Here is a 21,509-nt window from a genome sequence, read left to right on the forward strand (position 1 = left end):
GTGCATTCCGTCTACGGTCCTACGTACGTCACAGATGTATATACCTCGGACTTCCTCCCTATCCCCGAACCCCACTTACGGCAAAAGGAACAGCCGAAAACCCCCGCGACTCTGACTTGGATGCAGCTAGGTCGGAGTTCGAAGCCTCTCCATCTAGCTTACTACCCTATCACCATGTCGAAGCCTAAAGTTGCCATCTTGGACGACTATCAGAACATTGGACCCTCACATTTTACCCACCTCGAGTCGCGCATCGAGATCCATTCCTTTCCCGATACCCTCGATCCCCGCGACCCAAAACAGCATGATGCACTCATCCAGAGACTCCTGTCATTCGACGTGGTGCTAGCCATGCGTGAGCGCACGCCTTTTTCCGCATCAGTAAGTTTTCCCCCAGCATTTACCTACAACTGCATCGCAGGTTCGGTGTACTGACTCATCCAGACTGTTGCGGCTCTCCCAAACCTGAAACTACTCTTGACCACTGGGACCAGAAATTTGGCTCTAGATCTCGCTTCATTCACTGAGCGAGGAATCCCTGTGGCTGGTACTGAGGGTCGCCCCCCGGGTGTGAATTCGACCGTGCAGCATACCTGGGCTCTGATATTGGGGTTGGCAAGACACATCGCGAGGGACGATGCCGCCGTGAAGCACGGTGGCTGGCAGGGATCTCTTGGATTCAACCTTAGCGGGAAATCTCTGGGAATTTTAGGACTCGGCAAATTAGGGTGATGAAATCTGGCGGATCGTTCATGTCCTCTTACTAAGCTAACCGCTTGAACAGCTCGCAAACGGCCAAGATCGCCATTGAAGCATTTGGGATGAAGGTCATCGCCTGGTCGACGAATCTGACGCAAGAAAAAGCAGACGAGCAAGCTAGAGCTCATGGCTTGCCTGCTGGTAGCTTGGTGGTTCCTCCTTCCAAGTCGACCTTCTTTGCGACCGCAGACGTGATCAGCGTGCATAACGTCCTCTCTGAACGTACTCGTGGCATTGTGGCTAAAGCGGAACTGGACATGATGAAAAAGAAGGCCATCATCGTCAACACATCACGTGGACCTCTCATAGATGAAGCGGATCTGCTGGAATGCTTGAACGCGGGCGACATTAGGGGCGCTGCGTTAGACGTGTTTGATCCGGAGCCATTGCCATTGGATAGCCCCTGGAGAACCACTCCTTGGGGCCAGGATGGACGCTCTGAGGTGATTTTATCACCCCATATGGGCTATGGTGAAGAGGATCTGCTCCATGGATGGTACCAAGAGGTTGCCGAGAATCTGGAGAGGTGGTTGAACGGTGAAGAATTGCTACGCAAGATGAACTAAGCCGAGTCGTTTTCACATGTTATCAACACGTTTTGTAAACTGCAATTCATAGGGGAAAATCGTGCCCCTCTTAGGATTTCACCTTTCACTCTCGGCATCAGGTACGATGAACTTCCCACATGCTACGGAAATCTTTCCACTTGTAGCCGGACTGGGCTCAAAGCGGATTCACCGAAAGATGTTTTCGTGGTTGCGCCGGTGCGACCAGGCCGATCGCCCGCTAGAAGTTTCCTAGCGTCATCCCCACGATGGAATCTACTACGTTGGTGGGGTTCAGTCGCTTTAGGCTCTCTCTCCGCGGACTGGCGTCATATAGCCCTTTTCGCCTCGGCCGTGTTGCAATCCGAGACCAGCAGACTTGTCGCTCCACTCTTCCCTCGGTTGAAGGGAATTATCTAGTTTATAACTCAATTGACTTGCCCACGTTTTATCCCTATTCAGCTTTTGATCCCAGTCCACCAGTTCCATCATGTCGCCCTCCGTCGATCCCATCCCCGCCGCCCTTATGCTCCGCAGCAAATTCCCCGCTCCGACCCATCCCGACCGTCTCCACGTAAAACGCAGCGCCAAAGCCTTTGGCAGCGGTGCAGAGTCCCTTGTTGATCTGCCGGCCGGTGCGCTTTTTGCCAAAATCACGGGCACCACGCCCGGCAAGAAGGCCTATACCAGTGTGCAGACGGGACGCGACTCACACATCGAGCTGAATTCTGACTGTAAGCTCTTGGCAGTTCTCCAGTCGCAGTTGTCGCGTTAAGCTGACTGACGCGGGTTTATAGTGGTTTACTGCAATCATTCATGTGCGCCGAGCGTGGTTTTTGACATGGCCCGCATGGAAGTGCGCGTGGTCGATGATAAGCCGTTAAAGAAAGGCGATGCCCTCACTTTCTTCTATCCCAGTACGGAGTGGGACATGGATCAGGCATTCACATGCTCCTGTGGGGCCGAGGAGTGCAAAGGCTGGATCTCGGGCGCCAAGACGATGCCTTTGGAGGCACTTGAGGGTTATTGGCTCAATGGACACATCGCTGAGTTACTAAATGAGCGCAAGTGAGAGACAATAGAGCACAAGGTGGAGGTTTCAAGTTGGGTGGAATCTGAACGAGCCGGGGGAACGCAGTGGACGCAGGACGGGCCGGCCCTCCCGCGAATTCCATAGACTATAAGACAAAAGGATAGAGAATTAGAGATTCCATTGAGAAGAATCAGAAGAAAGAGATAGGCGATTTGAACAAGGTTGTCAATGTGGAAGAGGATAAGATCCCAATGCCGGGCCAGCGTTTGTTTCTAGTAGAAACATGAATCTCGCTACCGTCGGAGACCGCGATGACTTGATTCTTGTGGCAAAGGGCTCCGCTTTGCTCATCCTTCCATTGATAGACTTGGACTATGCTCAACTCAATACATCCTCTCACTCCCGCAGCATCTTCCCCGTAAACATATCGATAATGGGAACGATCGGAGGCTCCTTCTGCAAGTCATTTTCACTTTGGAAGTTCCGTCTTGCTGGATGGCTGGTAATGTAAAGATTCAAGGCTTCCTCCGCCTTGGTGAAAAGGGACGCCTTGACGAGATTTTCCCATCTCAGCTCTTTCATGGCTTCTTTCGCCCAGATGTTGGAGTCGAATACGCACGCCATATCCTGATCAACGTCCTCGGGTTGGTAGACAGGCACGGAGTTCAAAATTGTTTCCACCTCGCCGATGTCGTAGATTTTGGCGATCACCGCACAGGCTAGCAGGCGGAGGTCATTGTCGATGTTGGGGATTATCTCTCTTTCGCGACGCCAGGGTCGCGCGGGGGCATGATCGATGAGCTGAACGGTATTTTTCACATGCCACTTTCTGGCTGAGATGATCTCTCTCTTCGCTCCAGACTTGATCTTCTTCGTGATGAGGAGGGCAGTGTGGATCCCTGGATCGTTGGGACGCGAGTAGAATGCGAGCAGGACACGCAGCTTGTTGCGAGCCATCACGGCCGCTGGGCAGAGCTGCCGCACTGTAGCGCTGGTAGAGGTACTTTGTAATGAGAAGGGTGGGAGAATCTATGTGTCAACAAACGAGGACTTGACGTTTGCAATTCAAATCAAATTGCGTTCACCTTCGTCATCGTCGAGGAACGGACGTTTGATTGCAGACTTCGCGCAGCTCGCATGCCAAGCTATTACTTAGTCAAATCGATCTTCTTGAGCTAGCTTTGATCTCTCATCTCTCTCGTTCTAAATGCAGTACCCGAAGGGAACCATAGTGCGGCGTCCTGGGCATTATCTACCGTTGCATCTCCGATACGGGTGTCCTGGACTGGCAATATTGGAAGGTCAGCACAGAAACTCCGAGAAAACGGATCAAATTGACACTCCCTGTTCTGCAGAGGAGAGAGCTCTTGTTGCACTGTCGAGCGACAAAGCATTGCCGTCAGGGAATGCACCCCGGCGTTGGAGACTTCACAGATTCCCATTTTCTGCATTGATATAGCATAAGTTCAAGAATTCCAGACATCAGCTGGGCTTGTGGTTTAGTGGTATAATACTCCCTTAGCATGGGAGTGGTCCGGGGTTCGATTCCCCGCGAGTCCATTTTTTGTTCTCCCGTGGATGCTTTCCGGAAGGTGAAAATCTTTTTGCACTACACAGAAAAAGAACAGGGAAGTTTTTAAAGAGCTTTCAGCCTCTATTAAAAAGGACTCCATGGTTAAGGTGACCGGGTTTGAACGACATATGTGTCTGCTAAAATGGATCTCATGGCTTTGATCGATTCGAACAAGAAGTTTGCTTCGAATAAATATATATAATTGTATCATCGACGGTTTTCACACACGCTAAATAAGTTATTAGTTTGCGAGGGTTTCTGCTAGACGTACTGCTTGAGTTTCTGTCAAGGTGCCCGCCCATTAAAACCAAGGCAGTCACAGCGGCAATCTCAATCTATGCACAGCTCGCCTTTCTGACTTGAGTACCCATGTGTTGCATCTACTAATACCACACCGGAATTCGTATTTGCTGTGTCATGACTCTCCCGGAAAACAGTGATAATACATCAAATGAAGCCAGAAGCTGCCTAGAAAGATCACACGCACCCTCTGCTACATGTATAAGACAAGTAGAAAGTGGGACTAAGTCACAAGGGTTTTCGAGGCTTACAGCCTGTTAGTGGGGGATGCTCCCAGTAGAAGCTGCTAGCTGACTGTCGCCCGGGGGAGTATTGTTTATAGTAGGAGTGGTTAAAGCAGCCTGCCCCGACCTCTTCTTGCGATTCCTCCCTTCCTCGAATTGACGTTTATGTAGTTATACAAGGTCCCTCCCTCCGTTTGATTAGCTTAGTCAAGAACCCAAATTAAGTGCAGAATAGTCCATACACAACGATGACTGTGATATTTGTAAGTGAACAAAAATGATCTCATCCGGTTCCTATCATCACAGTCAAGTATTCGCTCCACCCTCGGTGACCAGGACGAGCGAGGCTTTAAAAAGAGACATTTGCCCAAGTTAAATCAATCAATTCATTACGGCATGATTAATTTAAAGGCCCCACAGTTTGAATCAAAGTAACGAAGCAAAAAGAGATTGCGTGCTGCAGGATTCGAACCTGCGCCACTTCCGTGACTGGGATTTCCAAACTCCGTTGAACGGTGCTAAGCAATAGCTTGAATCCAGCGCCTTAACCACTCGGCCAAACACGCGGCGGTGTGAAGTATTGCTTCTTTTCAAAAATTATCAACTCAGCTCCTCCGAGCCACTTCGAAAAGCACGTGGTTGTACCACGGCCAACTCCTGAGGTTGGTCAATCGCCTCATTGATTCGACGAACTTCTTGTATGAGGAGACAAAGTGTTCCAATGTAAGCATCTACAGATTAGAATCTTTTTGAGGTACATAGTATATTGTGAATTTACATGTCAAGTAATATAACTCAATGCACCTCAGCAGCTTCAGGGCTACGTGTGAGTGTCTAAGAGGTCATTAGGTCCACTGAGTCGTCCGGCTAATTGTCTTGGATTGAGATCCTGCAATAGACAGAGTGGCTCTATTGAATCGCTTCTAATTTATGTATGATAGACTGTCTTCTCAGCGAATATTTTGCCAGCATTCTATATGTCCATCCGAAGGTCAACACCGAAACTTCCAGGCCTCTGTTACTTTAATCCCCACTTTCGCCCGAGGTCATTTCACACCCGCGACCAGATGGCCTTGCCAGTTATCAGTGTGCTCAGAACCATAGTCATGCCCACAATCAAGTCACCGGTGGGATACCAGCCCAAGAGTTGCGCGGGAATCAACAGATCACAGCTTTCAACCACAATTTGTTTCACCAAAGCCGAAGTATTGACTGTGGGCGCAGTAACCTTTTCATCCTTCTGACCTTTCTTCCCTTTCGACTTAGATGCTGGAGAAGGCGAGAGAAGTGCGTAAACAGCGCCAATGAGAGAGAAGGACAGAGCGTAGAACCAGAATTGATTCGCCTCACGCATGACACGTTCCTCCCAGGCACAATATAGACGCCCATGGTATGCAACTATTCCAGTGTTAGCACAGTTGCAAACATGTCGAGAAAAACCTACAATAGTCAAATCTTCCAGCACAAAATAAAGACCGAAACAAGTCCACTTGGCCAGATCAATCCAGCCCGGCACAGAACCCATTCCTTCCTTGCTTAGCAGCGCGGACACGCGTTGAAATGACTCAATGAAGCCAAAGAAGCGGAAATACCTCCTTGCTAAAGCAGTTTCAGCATCAAGTGCATACATGGGCCACCTTTACACCATTTCAGGGACCATTGGTCACTTACTCAGGGCCAATTGCATCTTGACGGTCGTCAATCGCACTGCGGTGCTCCCGACACTAAAGACCGCAACGATCTGCGCCACAGACTGGATCAGGCGCAGGGTCTTCTCCAGGCCAGATCCATTGTTGACAAAGCGATTGAAGTGTGCAATCATCCTGTATCCGTGGGACTGAGGCGGTGGTGAGAAGCAAATATGAGTTGACATCGGGGTGTGCCGCTAGATTGAAAAAATTGCTTATTAAGCGATTTATAGCGCACCATAGCGCCGATTCTCGTAAAAAAAACACGGAGGCATTTCCCCGGAGTGCTAATTGTATTCTACACTTTGATAAGCAATGCGAGGTGTGAAGTGGACTGAGAGTTTGGTGGCTTGCGGGTTGCACAAGCCCAGGAATTTCTAGAAGGCCAAATGCAATGTCAAACATCATTTAGAAGATATAAATGTGCAAGGAATCGAAGATTGTAGTCCAGTAGGGATATATGGTTCCGACGCTCATAATTTCACCCGCATGATATCGCTTCCACTCGACTCCGGTTTTATTTCCCCTGGATGTTCTGGCCGAGACGGTACCCTCCAATTTTCTCCCATTCGACCTTCTGTCGCGTGATGGGGAGTTGTCTTCGAAGTCCCTTGAATGCACCCTCTGACATCTGAACGAATGCCTTATTCAGCTCCTCCTGATAGTCGCGCTCAACCGTAGCGATGCGTGACATAATCGATTCGGCGGATACTGAGGGGACCGAGACATTGACGGGCTTGTTGGTGTTAAGAGCCACATTTCCATCTTCATAATAGTGCACATCGACGTGGATCTTGCCGGTCAAGGTCGTGGACGAAGAGGAGATGGGGACTTGGTAGATGGATCGGAACCGGCCATTCCTGTAATAGCGATCATCAGCCTATCCCCGAGGCTCCTCAAGGCTACAACGGTTCACTTACCAGAAGTTGTTGGGGGAGTATCGGTTCGCTACCAACAATATAGCGACAGCAGAATCATTTTCGATGGGGTAGACACCGTAGGAGCAGCTGGGGTAATGTTCACGGGCGTGGATGGCCAGTGACTTTAGAAGCGATTTGCTAGAGTGGCAAGGTTAGTCTTCCTTCGAAAAGTCCCACATGAACTTCGATCTCTTACATTAAATCGGCATTCTGGGATTCCAACGGCGCCGATTGCGCTCCAGAGGCGGTCTTGAAACCCAGGTGGTCAGTTTCAAAACGTTGTGGTTCGGATCTGGTCACTCTCGCCCTACCTGTGTGATATGGTCGATCTCAAACGAGGTCTGGCTTTCCGAGTCGAAATAGCGATTGCCCTCCAGCTTGTTGAATTCACTGATGATAACCTTGGAGCAAGCCGAGGTCAGCGTCCGCCAGTGCGAAAGAGTAGGCATCTGCTTGCTGAACCTACCTCCTGGCTCGATCCGGGCAGCTTCACAGTGGTGAGCTGGCTTTCATTGTAGCGCTCGAATGCGGGGGTGAGGGAAGAGAGAATGTTATCGCCCTCGGTCAGGGCCTGTACATCTGTAGCCGGAGCGTCAGCATCAACATTGGGATCAATGATGATGGTCATGCGCAATTTGACGGGATAGGGCTAGGAGCGGAAAGAGGGTGCATTACCGGCAACAACATCGGCGAGCTATTGGAATCGGGTCCAATGTCAGCGGGTATCTTCAGGGTGGCGGAGGGACAATCGGGGTGGATTTCCCAGAACAATGGCGTACCTCACCGGGGGGGGGCTCCTTCGATAAAAGCAGACGCAAGCTCAATATTGGAAGACATAGCAAGGAAGAAGTGCAGCACCTGGTGGTGGGAAGGATAAGCTGTGGTGTAGGAGAAAGGGAGCTCAAGTGCGGGCGGAGAGCGATCCACACGTGGTTCAAGCGCGGCAACTCTACTTCGCAATGTGCAAGAAAGAACTACCAAGTTGAATCCCAAGTATTCACATCAATGGCCCAGTAGAATGTAAGTTATCTCATCGCTTTAAAAAGGAGTGTGTATAATAACGTTATATCAAAATTGCCCCAACGCCATGCCAATATAACATGGAAAAACAAAAACAAAAAAAAAAAAAAGGCGCCATTCGCCAGGTACCAAGTTTGAAAACTTTCCCGCAATGCATCATCTCGAAATCATGTGAAATTCATTCGATGCTCATATTCATGAAGCCATCACTGGCCTCGGTCATGCCTTGTAGACCCACACGCTTGGTGCCGCCCGCGTGAGGTGTGGTCCGATTATTATTAGTGTTATTGCCTCCATGTCCATTATCAGAGCTTGTACTAGGACGTTCGGAGAAGGGTGGACCCAGCTTGGAGGGCGGCCCCCAGATATTAGGCCCGTTGTCGATCACAGAGGAATGGGTCAGTATCGGGCTGCTCTGGGCACTCACACTGGGAGATACGGCCCGGCGTTTGAAGAGATTGGGATCGAAGTCGTCGTCCCGACGCCTCTTGCGCCGAATCTCCCCAATGGCCATTCCAGGAGGATGGGGCGTTGACGAGCGGGAACGTGCTTTCGAGTCGGCCGTGGACCCGATGGTGGTGGATGGAGTCATGTCCATCACCATATCATCATCCGCTAGGGAGGTGCCGGTTTGGCGCACCGGCGGTGGTGGTGGAGTGCGGTAGCGCTCATCAAACGAGTTCCAAAATTCGACCCCGCCCGAGTTGCGGCTCGCCTGCTTGCTGAAGCTACTGGAAGATTCACGAGCCTTCGCGTGAGTGGGATCGACGTCCGGCGCTGCCTCATCTGGCGGTGGCTGGAGGCATGGGAAAGCACTGAGTGTAGGGGAGGTCTCGGGCTCAGTGTCGCGAACCTGTTGGATGACCTCTGCCTCCCGTTTCATGTCACTGTCGACGGGCGCGCTTTCTTCCATGAGAGCAGCTCGAATACGAGCAAATGTCTTGGTTTTGGGCTATTGCAATGGTAAGACGGTGAGATTGAGTATCGTTGACGACCCAGAACACTTACTAGTAGGCTCCCTCGCCGAGTGACCGCGCGACGAATCACTCCCAGTGGTCCGCCGTCTGAATGAGTCGCGGCAGTCGGACTCCCTGCTCTAACGGCACGACCCTCTCCATCGTCACTGAGATCTGATAGGCGAAGATCACGCGTGCCCAGACTCAGACTCTCCCGCCGTGAAGGGGCTGTTTGCCGCGGGCCGAAATAGCCCCCCGTGGAGCTTTCGACGCTTTTCATGATCGGAGGAGAATGAGGCGGCCCGGGACTGGGCTTGGAGCTGCTCCCACTGGCACTGCTTGAACTGTGGCAACTACGTCCCTTGCGGAAGCGAGCTCGCTGAAAGCTCATGAGGCTGGCTGCGGCTTGTGAGTAGCCGCCCATCCACTCATTTCCAGGACTTTGGATATTACCCGTTGCAAAAGGACTCGGCCCGCTGCCCATCCGCGCCGCCTGCGGTGTGGTGAGCATGGGATCGTCACGGTCGCCCGTCATGACTTCGTCCTCATCGTCACTGCTGCTGGTGTCGGATTCCATCATGTTCACACTCGACACCGAACTGGAGATGGCGGTGCGTTCGGCGGGACCAGAGGCAGAGGTGGAAAACGGTGGAATCGAGGTAGAGCCTTGTGAAGCACGTCTTTGAGGAATGGTCATCCCACGTCCTCCAACAGTCGGGGAGGAGTCGGGCGAGGACTCTGCGAGTGTAGAGTGATGAAGGTTGGTGCACGCGCGCGAGAAGTCAAGACCTCGTGAACGTCGAGGCAGGACCGACCCTGGCGACCCATAACTTTGAGATGAATCGAGTTTTGGTGACAAAGGTCCGCGGTTAAGGAGTAAAGGAGAAGGCGCGTTGGAGAGGTTTAGAGACAGGTTCGCCTGATTCGACGATCGATTCGGTGTTGCCGGCAACGAAGGAAGCGCACTATCGTCTTTGCTGGGCGGTCGGCTCAGGATCCCCCGTCGACGGCTGGGGCGTCGTTGGTTTCGAAGCGTCGGACAGAGAGCGCGATTTGGGGAGCGCGTATGCTCCGGGCGGACGGTTTCTGGTTGGGAGAGTTGTTGGCTGAGCTTGCTCTCAAACAAATGAGCAGATGAGCTTCGCCCGGGCGCTGAAGGCCGGACCTGCGCCATTGTCCGATAGAAGGGCTAGATAACAAAAGACATTGTTCAACAAAGAGGTTCGATCACGATGAAGCGCAAATGGCTGCGACGAGGCGCTAAACCCAAAACGGATCGCCCCGCGCTGTCTCGCGATACGAAATCGATCGTGAAGTCCGGGTAGACGTCAACCGTCGAGGGGTCAGTATTAAAGTGTGATAGTAGCCTTGAAGACATATATAGGTAGCTTTGAAAGTTATTTCGGATAGGTCAAAGGCGCTTGACCGCCCCAGTTGATGCTCATACGGAAGCTACATAGAGTCCGGACATCCTTTTTCCTAGACGAACGAGGGTCTTCATAGTCATCCTGCCATCTCATAGGTGAGGTCCGGCCTCTTGAAATGAGACTCGTAGTCGTCCCGCACAACAGGAGACGTAGGCTTCTACTTCAAGAACAAGAGGACCAGGCCGAGGGATCAGGCCACCCACCGGGTTATTTCCGATAGACAGCCGAGACCAGGAGAGATTTGTAACTGCAATCTGAATAAACAGATACGGAGGAGAGGGTCAGTTCACGAAAAGTCTGGACTTTGATCAAATGGATGAGACCTGTTCACAGTGCCGGATCCCTCGGACTTGCATGCCGACACGGTGCCCTCGACTGTACAGTAAAGCTCGTATCGAGTCCGAAGTGGAGCATTCCAAACTTTTGACTGATCTTTTAGGAAAATAGAGCGATCCCCTGGAGCCGGCTAAACCCGTCTCGGAAAGGTGGCGATGGGGAAACAGAGTGGTTTGAATCTCCCACGTCTCATCGCTGCAATGTGATTGATGGGCCAGCGCCTCCGAGTTGAATCGACCCCACGCTGCAACATTGTTCGCGCCCTTTTTTTCTTTTTTCTTTTTTCTTTTTTTCTTTTTTGTGGAGGAGGGGGTGCTTGTTCTTCGTATCTTTTCCGTCTTTCGTACTTTCAAAGCTTCCAGAACCATTTGTGGACTAAGCAGGCTCACCCTCTGGCGCAAAAGGGATCCGGGAAGATGACACGGCCACGGCCATTCCCTTTCCAACCCCATGTCAGCTATGGTACATCCAGAGAACGGGAGTTCTATAAGTAGGTAAACCCGAAGCTTATGCACATAAAAGCCTAGGCCCCCTCCGAGGCCATGAGGCCCTGCGGTGGGAGCACGTAGACTGACTGTAAGAACGCGCCTGTCAGATACTTACCGCCGTCCCGGTTGAAAACGCCGCTACAGCATGTCTCAAAAGGCACTTGCTCCACGGACATCGATGCACGATCATCGCCCGACCCTGTCCTCACCGCGTTCGCTCAATTAGGGACGTTGCGACTGGACGCCCAACGCGCGCTGATCTCTCTCTACGGCCGAGACGAACTGCACATCCTGACCGAAGCGACACAATCCCTTAGCCTGCAGGATGACACGAACGATAAGCCTTGCGATTCACTTTGGGTTGGGAGCTGTACCATGTCGTACGATCGGAGCTTCTGGACACCCGTTGTGCCGCCTGCAGACAACCCCGGCGATCATGTGTGGATTGTGCCCGACCTCACCCACGAGGAGCAGTTTGAGAGTCACCCCGATGTGACGGGTTACCCAAATCTTCGGTTCTTGGCATCGAGCCCCATCATCAGTCCCAAGGGCTTTGTGATAGGTGCCTACACCATTCTCGACGACAAACCCCGTGGATCCTTGGACGCAAATTTGATGAAGTTCATGTCAGATATGGCGACCACGGTGATGGATTATCTGGATGCGGCCAGATCGAAGTCACAACACATTCGATCGGAGCGCATGATTGTCGGACTCGGAAGCTTTCTGGAAGGCAAAGGCAGTCTGCGGCACTCCTGGCTCGATGCTACCGAGGGCCGTAGCCCTCCAGTAGAGGACGGTGACGCAGAGGGGATGATCAACCAGGAGCAGCAAGATAAGCAAGTTTCGGACGACTTCGCTCGGACTATGACCGGAAGTGGTGCTGTGAGAAATCTGACGATGCGACCTGATGCGGGTACAACTCGACACCGACGTGAGGAGCAATGGCAAGCGCAGGCTCCAAAGCAAGTGAGAAAAAGCCATACGCGCCCGCGTTCCATGCAAACAGTTCCGGAATTGACCGTTTCAAATGGTCATGAGCAGACGGGCCAGCTACCAGAGGAAACCCAGAAGCAGCTGGTCGAAAAGGCTTTCTCGCGCGCCGCAAATATCATTCGTGAAAGCATTGAAGTCGAAGCGGCCATCTTTTTTGACGCCAACTTCGGCTCACCCGGCGCATTTGTGAGCGATGACAGATCCGATTATGACAGTAGTGGCCGAGACAGTTATTCATCCAGCGATGAACACATTCCAGCTTCGATCAGGCGCAGAATTTGTCGTACGGCCAGTTCCGATGACTCTGGCGAAAAGACATCGAATCCATGTGGAATATTGGGGTTTGCCACCTCCAGTGCCTCAAGCGTCAATGATGAATTGAAAAACGATAGAAAGATTGCATTGTCTGAGTCATTCCTTGCGGGCCTTCTGCGTAGGTACCCCAAAGGCAAGATTTTCAACTTCTCCGAGGACGGCTCAATTTCGTCCAGTGATACGAGCGACAGCACCTTCAAGAACTTCCTGCAGCGCAGTGGTGATCGAACTAGCTCGGGGAGTGATTCTCGCAATCGAGGCAAGAGATATAAAAGGACTCGGAAAACAGTTCTACGTCAAGATGCAGAAACACTTCTTCAGCTTGCCCCCGATTCTCGAAGTATCATCTTCTCGCCTATGTGGGACTCGCATAAAGAACGGTGGTATTCCGCGGGCATTGCATGGACCAAATCCCCTCATCGGGTTTTCACATCCGACGACGAATTAGCATTTATGTTTGCATTCGGTAACAGCATCATGGCGGAAGTACACAGGCTTGGTGCAATGTTTGCGGAGCGGGCCAAGACGAACCTGCTGGCAGGGCTCAGCCATGAACTTCGCTCTCCTCTTCATGGAATCTTCGGCATGACAGACCTCTTGACTAATGCTGCTATGAACAATTTGCAGCGCGAGTTTGTCCACACCATTTCGTCTTGTGCTTTCACACTTCTCGGCTCAATTAACCAACTTCTGGAATACGCGAGTATCAAGGACCTCAAGAATACAACCGCGTCTCAGCTTCTCGTCCGTCTTGGCTACAAGGCACCCCTAGATGAAAAGCCCGCGGTGCCACAAATTGGCTCGCAAACGGGCAAGGATGATGAAAAATCCTATGTCCAACTCGATGTAGTCATTGAAGACGCAATCGAAACCGTCTTTGCGGGCTATTCATTTTTCAATGTTCCACAATCTATTGATGCGATCCAGGATAGCTCGCCGGGTGGACTCCGCGTTATTACTGATATCGACAGCGCATGTGATTGGAAATTCTCCACAAGACCAGGAGCCTGGCATGTCATTATCACGAACCTTGTTGGAAATGCACTGAAATATACAACCAATGGTCACATACATGTGTCCGTGAAGGCATCTCCGGTGGCCCGAGGAGAGAATGGTGAACCCCTGAGATCAAAGGTTGCGGTGACCGTCAAAGATACCGGCTGCGGTATCGGATCTGAGTTCCTGCAACACAACCTCTTCAGCGCCTTCTCGCAAGAAAACAGCATGACGATCGGTAATGGGCTTGGTCTAAACATCACCCACCGAACAGTCTTGTCTCTCGGGGGTAGTATCCAGATCGATTCCCTAAAGGGAGTTGGTACCCAAGCAAGCGTTTCGATCGATCTCGACCATGTTTCTGATTTATCTCATGCACCGGAGTCATGGACCAGTTCGCCCCTCGATGCAGCCAAAGACCTTGTTTCTGGGAAACCGGTCGGTCTTCTAGGTCCGATGTCTTCGGACTCGGACTTGGCTCTATCATCATCTTTGCAACAACTGTGCCATGAATGGTTCAAGATGGACGCAATTCCTGTTCCGCCAAGTGAAATGAGTCCCGTTCATTGTGAGCTCTACATATCGACCCTTGAATTCATGCGCAAGGGCAACTTGGACATGGACACCATCGTCAACTCCAGAAACGAGCGGCAGTCGGTTCCGCTGATAGTTATTTGTCCGTCCCCAAGGATCGCACACTCAATGTTTCTTGAGGCCCAGAAACGAGAAAGCAAGGACATTGTCGAGTTTGTCAGTCAGCCATGTGGACCTCGCAAGCTGGCACGGACAATTGAGATTTGTTTTGAACGTCAACGGCGGCGACGGATGGCCGACAGCAAAGGAGATCTTTCGGTAGAATCAATGCCGCACGATCCCATCCTAAACACACATATGAGAGATCTCAACAGTCAATTGAAAGATCTGGAGCTCAGTCATTCTCAGGTTTCGCTGAATGGGCGCAATGGGGACAGTCACATCTCCCATCCTCAGTATGGTTCGGCAATGAAGATCCTCATCGTGGATGACAACGCCATCAACGTCAAAGTATTGGTTGAGTTCATGAAGAAGTTAGGATGCCCTTGTGATACTGCATCTAATGGATTGGAGGCTTTGAATTACTTCAAAGCAAATGCCTCTTCGATTGCTATGATTCTCATGGGTAAGTGGACTCTGTTCTTCTGGCGTGCCGCCTACTCGTGAGTAATCTTCACCAACTGACTAAACTTTCAGATATTTCTATGCCAATTATGGACGGCCTCGAATCAGCAAGACGTATTCGCGAGTTCGAGATAAAATCCGGGGTGGAGAGCCATGTCAAGATCGTGGCCCTGACTGGCGTCGCGCAGACCGAGTTGCAACGCGATTCAATAGGATCCGGCATGGACATGTTCTTGACAAAGCCCGTGCGCATGGAAAGCCTCGTTCCATTAATTGAGGAAAGCGGAGTCCTCATTCGCTACTTGGCCCCAATTCGAGAAAGCAGACCAGCATAGAGTCACATCCATCTTAGCCAACGTTTGGCTCCACACTACCTTTGCTTCTGTACACAGGATCCCCCACCCCCCCTTTCTTTACATTGGATACCCATGATTCAAAATGATACACGACCTAAACCTTAGGTGGCTTGCGATTTTATTCATCCTTATAACCGGAGTAATCAGTGAATTGAGGCATGGACATAGAGAATGCTGTACAATTATAGAACCGCTAGTCTATACAAAAAATTACGCTAAGCTCATGGCATCACTGATCGGCACAACGTACTTTTCCCAGTCGTTGGATTCGCCCTGCGCCGGACCTTTCACGAGGTCCTGATCGCGCGCCTGCCACACTGAGGCAATGACGGCCCGCGTTCGGGCGATGTTGGCGATGGTGGATTCGGACATGGCCGCCAAGGCTCGCAGGACAGTTGCCCGCCCAGATGTCGGTCCGCGGTGAGGATCTGACCAGAGCTCATCATGCGAAGGGTCCAACTCTACGGCCGCCACGAAAACGGGCCAGGTCATACTGGGTAGGACTTCACGGTCCAGCAGATCCGAGACCAGGCGAAGGATCTGGCGAACGTAGTCCACCACCAGAGGAGTGGTAGGACACGCCCCGTATAGCCCGCAGTGTAGATAAATTAAGGCTGCCAGTCGCTTTGCCTCCGCTGCAGATGCCAAGATCTCGTCGTCACCGCCTTCAACTTCCTGGACCAAGTGCTCGAGTTGATTTTCAAGAGCAGCGGCACGTACAGAAAACGTAGCGCGGGTCTCGTTTGAACCCGGCTGTCGTCTCATCCGACTCATATCAGTAATCGTCGACAAGATATTGACCAATTCTGGACTGCAGCCCATCCACAAGTCAATATTTCTATCATCGGCTTTCCAGTAATCACTGCCGAATAAGACCTCCTTGGCACAAGCAGTGCGACCCATGACGTCCTGGAAGGCAAAGAAGTGCTCCGCAAAAGCGGTCGCAGGGTCTGGTGCGTCAGGAGACTCGGTGAGGGCTGCTGCTTGTTGCCTTCGAAGGCGAATTAGATCCTTGGCGCCTTTGAGATGGATTGTCCAGTGCTGATCGCATTTATCTACAATCTCATATAGGCAAAGCATCATCATGATCACCAGGACTTCGGGATCACCGGCGCAATTCAAGGACCCCTCGTGGGCTAATCGACGGCGGAGGTCGCGCAAAGTTTCAGATTTGAGGCGAAGCCCAAGAGGACTGTAGGAAGGATCGGCTCGCGACCGATGGCATGCGCCCAAGGCTTGAATGGCCTTGAAGAGTGTAGAGGAGGCGGATGTGCTGAAGGGCAAGATCACCGATGCGAATGGCGAAGACTCCGTTGAGCTCGCCGTCGTACGAGGACACACCTGCTGGAGATAATAATCGAATAGTTCTCCATTCCCGAGATGAGAAAGCGCTGGGAACAGCGACACGGATGGTGCCAGATTTGAATGGGAAATGGCCAACTCACCCGCCGACCGAGTGCTGTTGCTAGTCGTCAAAGGAACGAGGGCTTGCATTTCGTTCAGCACCACGTCCGCTTGCTCCGGGTGCTCGAATGTGGCAATTCCGGCGTTGACAAATCCCCATGGTCGAATGAATGGCATGGAAACCCAGTTGCGCGTGTGCGATGATTCCGAGGCCGATGAGGTTGCGTCTCGGGATTTACTCCAGACACCGGCACGACCAAAGGCCATGCCCCGACTCACGAATTCCGACTCCCATTTCAGGACCAGGTTGGTGGAACACGGTAATCCTTTCTCCCAGCATCTCGTGCACACGGGCTTCTTGGTGTCACACCGTACTCGACTTGCTCGACATTCTCGGCATCCGCTGCGAGACCGGGTTTTCACCGGACCCGTGCGGTCGGCGGCTTTTCTGCGCGGCATGCAAAGGACGATGCTTACATGGCCTCGTGAGGAGAGCCCATCGGCGGGAAAGAAGGATACGGTCGAGCTGGGTCCGATTATCGCGAAGGATCGAGGATGATGTAGGATGTAAGAATGGCGAGTCTAGGTGCGGGAGATGTTCGCCCGGACGTTTGGAAGGGAGAAGAAAAAACGGGATCCCCGCAACGATAAGAAAGTTCTCCTCGCCACCCCGCAATCGTGAGAGGTAGATGTTTGGTATGTCCTTGCCAATGGCCATAGGCTCACCAAATGCCGCGGTGAAAATTAGGGGAGGCGCTCGTCTCTCCAGAGAACTTGCGGGTGAAAGTGCGAAGCAAAGGTAGGCTCACGACTCCCGATGAAAGCAAACCTCTCTGGCTCGAAGACCGTAAACGTTCCCTCAGTCAAATACTCTATAGATCAAATAACTCAATGATGATTTACATATCAAATTGTCCCTCGTGGCCCAATGGAAACACCAATCAAGGCATACATCGGTACTGGATGTATGGGACTCGTACTCAGTGCTCTCTTGCACCTCCTTCCTGTACATTGGGTGAATTTATGTCCATGGTGAACTATTTCCGGGGATCTCTTCATGTCGTGGACGCTGCCAAGGGCTCTGGACTCCAAATCCTCTCCCTTTGCTACCAAAAGAAAAAGAAAAGAAAAAAAGAAAAGATAGATAAGGAAGAAAAGGAAGAAAAGGAAGAAAAGGAAGAAAACAAGCGGCGACAAGCTCTCCCATTATCTTCATGAAGGATACGGGTTTTCCACAAGCCCGAGCATTCTGGGGTAAGTCAATGGTCAGTAGTCATATTCTGCGAAACAATTCATCTTTGACATTTGCTATCACTCGGAAGGACTAATTCACGCTCATCCTCGAATTACTCTGTCTCCATCTGTCTAAACGGGCTCAAGTCTCCCCTTGTTCGTGATGTTCCCCGTAGGATCCAAGCGACCGAGGTACATTCGAGCCCCCCCCTCAATCCGGATGTGGCCCTGATCTGCATATAAGCCCATACTTTCACTGTCTTGTGTTGGGAACAACGGTTCGTCTCTATTCATACAGGCTATACATTCTTCTTCGGAGACCTGGCAAGCTCTCCAATTTTTATCGAAAAACCCATCACGACGGTCCAAAACATATAGCGAACATGGCAGACTTGCTACATTCCCCGCCTCCGGTTTCCAAACATTTCCGATTGTCCTTCCCCAAACATGGTGTCATGCTGGTCACCATAAACCGGGAGAAACAGCGGAATTCATTACCGTCCGATGCTCATTGGGACGGACACAATCTGTTTACGTGGTTTGATGAGGAGCCAACGCTCCTTGTGGCCGTGGTCACCGGCGCCGGAGAGAAAGCATTCTGCGCAGGACAAGATCTAGCGGAGCAGAATGCATCTCGTCGCGGACCAAAGACAGCGGAGCAGCTGGCCGTTATGAACCATCCACCGTCCGGGTTCATGGGGCTAAGCCAGCGCAGGGGAAAGGTGTGGTTGTTCCACTAGCATCTGTTCCTACGCCCTCTTATGTTCTCCCCTCATTCGACTGACTTCGTTCTTTCTATCTACAGAAGCCCGTTCTCGCGGCTGTCAATGGATTCGCTCTCGGGGGCGGCTTTGAAATTTGTCTCAACTGGTAAAAACAATCTCCGAGGAATTTTTTGACCTGGCATTAATCCGCGCAGTGATATGGTAGTGGCATCCCCCGACGCCCAGTTTGGACTGCCCGAAGTCGCCGTGGGACTATACGCCGCTGCGGGTGGTCTTCCACGACTCATTCGCATCGTGGGCCTTCAGCTTGCATCGGAAATTGCGATGACGGGAAGACGACTTTCTGCGCAGGAAGCTCTCGAGTGGCGCTTGATCAATCGGGTCGCCCAGACTCCGGCATCCGTTGTAGAGGAATGCCTGGATCTAGCGGGTCGCATCACAAGCTTTTCTCCAGACGGTATCATCGTTAGCCGACAAGGGTTGAGAGAAGGTAAGCGCTTCGTTACCCCCGCTTTGAACCCGAACCCCACCTTAACCCGTTTCTGCGTCAGGATGGGAGAACCCCAGCGTTGAGCAAGCAACATCGAGGACAAGACAGGAATATGGGAACAAGTTAGTCGCCGGGGAGAATTTCAAAATCGGTGTCGAGGCCTTTGCCCGCAAAACGCGACCGAAATGGGTTCCGTCGCGTCTGTGACGTGACGACGGCAATCGCACGAGACGGAGGCTGTGTATATAATTTACCCGACTTAAACATTCAATTATTAAGATTATGTCGATATGAGTGATCTGGTTCCTCGTCCTGCCTCTGGTTCAAGATGTAGGTCCATGGACAGTCATCGGGGCCTGCCGATGCTTACCATCTGCCCAGACATTTGCTGCCCATGCGAACGCTGCTCGGGCCGAGGGTCAACCTCATCTCACTGCTTCACACTGCGCACAGGCCCATGTCCCGCTACTCAGATAGCGGTGTATCCATGGACTTCGTTGCATTCCTATATCTCTTGGTCATTAAGCCTCGTGGATTCTCTTTGATTAGCCATATATAATTTATACCGACACAGCATGATACCGGTGATTATTGGCGTTGCCGATGTCAAGAATCGGTCAACGGCAGTTGAGGATGCAAAAGAGCCGGCGACTCTAATGCTTGAGGCGATTGAGGTACTATGTTCTCTCACAACCGGGTCAATCTAGTCTCCCTAACACGTCAAATCTCAGGGATGCATCCAAGATGCTAGCATCTCAACTCAATTTGCCGACGTTATACGTTCCAGCATCGATAGTATAGACGTCGTTCGTACTTGGACTTGGCCCTATTCAGATCTACCGGGACTTCTGTCCGAAAAACTGGGAATTCAAACGAAGCATAGAAGCTACAGTGAACACGGTGGAAATCAGCCGGCTAAGCTGTTGGATGAAGCTGCTCGTCGAATCGCGACCGGCGAGAACAAAGTCGCCGTACTGACAGGAGCGGAAGCCTTGGCCTCTCGTAAGAACGAACACCATTATGTTTCACATTCCACACATGTCATGCTGATGATGTAGTGGCTGCCTGCGTCAAAGCTGGAAAAGTCCCACCCCGTGGATGGACCTCACCAGCAGAGTCGGTGGAAAGTGTATTCTCGCCGACTACCAGGGAGTTAGGGAAGGGTATGAGTTGTCTGTGTCCAGTTAGGCGGAGCCTCATCGCTAAGAACTCTTCTCAGACATTGGTGGCATACATTCCGTGGGCGCACCTATCCATATTTATCCATTGTATGAGAACGGATTCCGCGCTCATCGTGGCCAATCGATCAAGGACAACCATGACGAGTCGACCGCCCTTTACGCAGGATTTAGCAAAGTCGCGGCTTCCAACCCGAATTCGTGGAATTATGGTAAAGGAGAGGAGTCTTTACAGACAATTGGAACGGTGTCCGAAAGGAATCGCATGATCTGTTTTCCATGTCAGTCTGTTGGAAACAATTCCAGAGGCACGTTGTTGACGGCTGCAACTAGATCCACTTTTGATGAACGCCTTCAACACTGTCAACTTGGGGGCGGCCTGTATCTTGACCTCCGCCGAATTTGCCCAGGAACTACAGGTTCCGCGTGAGAAATGGATATATCCACTTGGAGGTGCTGGATTCAAGGAGCGCGAATTATGTGCGTGAGCACCCTGCACCTCTCAGCAGCCACTAGTTAACGTGAAGCAGTTTGGGAGCGACCCAATTTCTTCGAAAGCTCGGCCATCTCGAAGTCACTCGATCAGTGTCTTCGTGCCAGCGAGCTCACTGCTAATGAAATCGATCTCTATGATTTCTACTCCTGCTTTCCCATCGTGCCAAAACTTGCCTGCCATCATCTGGGTCTGTCCATCACCGAGCCAAAGAAACCCATCACGGTCCTTGGTGGGCTCACTTTCTTCGGGGGCGCTGGGAACAACTACTCGATGCATGTATGAGATCTCCATGCTGTATGAGATGCGATCAATTTAATAATTCCTCCACAGGCACTCACTGAGATGGTACGACGTTTGCGTCGAGGAGCCGGGCAAACTGGGCTGATTTTGGCCAACGGGGGATTTTTATCCTACCAGCATGCCATCTGCATTTCGACCCAGCCTCGAAAGAATCAGAACTTCTATCCGGACAGCATGGAGCTGTCTTCTGGACCATCGGACCGGATTCCACCCATAAATTCAGAGGCGGATGGAGAAGCGAGAGTGGAGGTAACTTTGGTCCTCTGAATTTCTCCTTGAACACCGAATCTCCTTGGCTAATAACGTCCCAGACTTATACAGTTGAATACAACCGGGATGGCAGCCCTGAACGAGCTTACATCGTGGGACGATTGATAGGGACTGACCATCGTTTTTTGCAAACCATGGGAACCAAGTCACTTTGAAGCGACTTGCATCGACTAGCGAGGAGTCTATTGGGCTAATTGGCACGGTATTACCCGACCCAACAGGCGAGAAGGGCTGCAGAAGAAATTTGTTCTATCTAGATGGCAGTCCAAGATTGTGATTGCGCACAGTTGGTGATGATTTGGGAAGTTTATGGATCTCGTGTT

At 51.5% G+C, this 21,509-nt stretch overlaps 10 protein-coding genes across 10 annotated transcripts; 5 read left to right on the forward strand and 5 right to left on the reverse strand.

Moving 5' to 3' along the window:
- Positions 1-174: 174 nt before the first annotated feature.
- On the forward strand, positions 175-1,325 carry N7477_008946 (D-2-hydroxyacid dehydrogenase family protein; the record flags this gene model as incomplete). The annotated part of the gene is made up of 3 exons (XM_056970608.1): positions 175-381; positions 445-728; positions 785-1,325. The coding sequence occupies 3 exons, from the start codon at positions 175-177 to the stop codon at positions 1,323-1,325; spliced, it is 1,032 nt and encodes a 343-aa protein (XP_056820640.1).
- A 469-nt stretch (positions 1,326-1,794) lies between these two features.
- Positions 1,795-2,376, forward strand: N7477_008947 (uncharacterized protein; the record flags this gene model as incomplete). The annotated part of the gene is made up of 2 exons (XM_056970609.1): positions 1,795-2,038; positions 2,102-2,376. 2 exons carry the CDS (start codon positions 1,795-1,797, stop codon positions 2,374-2,376), a joined length of 519 nt encoding a protein of 172 aa, XP_056820641.1.
- Positions 2,377-2,733: 357 nt separating this feature from the next.
- On the reverse strand, positions 2,734-3,294 carry N7477_008948 (uncharacterized protein; the record flags this gene model as incomplete). Its single annotated transcript, XM_056970610.1, has 1 exon — positions 2,734-3,294. The coding sequence occupies one exon, from the start codon at positions 3,292-3,294 to the stop codon at positions 2,734-2,736; it is 561 nt and encodes a 186-aa protein (XP_056820642.1).
- A 2,191-nt stretch (positions 3,295-5,485) lies between these two features.
- Positions 5,486-6,256, reverse strand: N7477_008949 (PEX11 domain protein; the record flags this gene model as incomplete). Its single annotated transcript, XM_056970611.1, has 3 exons — positions 5,486-5,832; positions 5,875-6,033; positions 6,106-6,256. 3 exons carry the CDS (start codon positions 6,254-6,256, stop codon positions 5,486-5,488), a joined length of 657 nt encoding a protein of 218 aa, XP_056820643.1.
- A 383-nt stretch (positions 6,257-6,639) lies between these two features.
- Positions 6,640-7,670, reverse strand: N7477_008950 (F-actin-capping protein subunit alpha; the record flags this gene model as incomplete). The annotated part of the gene is made up of 5 exons (XM_056970612.1): positions 6,640-6,982; positions 7,043-7,180; positions 7,239-7,291; positions 7,354-7,443; positions 7,509-7,670. The coding sequence occupies 5 exons, from the start codon at positions 7,668-7,670 to the stop codon at positions 6,640-6,642; spliced, it is 786 nt and encodes a 261-aa protein (XP_056820644.1).
- Positions 7,671-8,240: 570 nt separating this feature from the next.
- On the reverse strand, positions 8,241-10,192 carry N7477_008951 (uncharacterized protein; the record flags this gene model as incomplete). The annotated part of the gene is made up of 2 exons (XM_056970613.1): positions 8,241-9,014; positions 9,071-10,192. The coding sequence occupies 2 exons, from the start codon at positions 10,190-10,192 to the stop codon at positions 8,241-8,243; spliced, it is 1,896 nt and encodes a 631-aa protein (XP_056820645.1).
- Positions 10,193-11,197: 1,005 nt separating this feature from the next.
- On the forward strand, positions 11,198-15,069 carry N7477_008952 (uncharacterized protein; the record flags this gene model as incomplete). Its single annotated transcript, XM_056970614.1, has 3 exons — positions 11,198-11,271; positions 11,377-14,735; positions 14,807-15,069. The coding sequence occupies 3 exons, from the start codon at positions 11,198-11,200 to the stop codon at positions 15,067-15,069; spliced, it is 3,696 nt and encodes a 1,231-aa protein (XP_056820646.1).
- A 231-nt stretch (positions 15,070-15,300) lies between these two features.
- Positions 15,301-16,953, reverse strand: N7477_008953 (Zn(II)2Cys6 transcription factor; the record flags this gene model as incomplete). The annotated part of the gene is made up of 1 exon (XM_056970615.1): positions 15,301-16,953. One exon carries the CDS (start codon positions 16,951-16,953, stop codon positions 15,301-15,303), a length of 1,653 nt encoding a protein of 550 aa, XP_056820647.1.
- Positions 16,954-18,110: 1,157 nt separating this feature from the next.
- Positions 18,111-19,149, forward strand: N7477_008954 (enoyl-CoA hydratase/isomerase family protein; the record flags this gene model as incomplete). The annotated part of the gene is made up of 4 exons (XM_056970616.1): positions 18,111-18,449; positions 18,533-18,597; positions 18,647-18,942; positions 19,004-19,149. The coding sequence occupies 4 exons, from the start codon at positions 18,111-18,113 to the stop codon at positions 19,147-19,149; spliced, it is 846 nt and encodes a 281-aa protein (XP_056820648.1).
- A 368-nt stretch (positions 19,150-19,517) lies between these two features.
- Positions 19,518-21,291, forward strand: N7477_008955 (uncharacterized protein; the record flags this gene model as incomplete). The annotated part of the gene is made up of 8 exons (XM_056970617.1): positions 19,518-19,616; positions 19,674-19,944; positions 20,001-20,105; positions 20,162-20,401; positions 20,454-20,600; positions 20,651-20,892; positions 20,947-21,165; positions 21,238-21,291. The coding sequence occupies 8 exons, from the start codon at positions 19,518-19,520 to the stop codon at positions 21,289-21,291; spliced, it is 1,377 nt and encodes a 458-aa protein (XP_056820649.1).
- Between the last annotated feature and the right edge of the window lie 218 nt (positions 21,292-21,509).

Source organism: Penicillium maclennaniae (assembly GCF_028827695.1).
Source record: "Penicillium maclennaniae strain IBT 15551 chromosome Unknown utg000007l:1.0-4884863.0:1.0-4888362.0, whole genome shotgun sequence".
NCBI lineage: Eukaryota > Fungi > Ascomycota > Eurotiomycetes > Eurotiales > Aspergillaceae > Penicillium > Penicillium maclennaniae.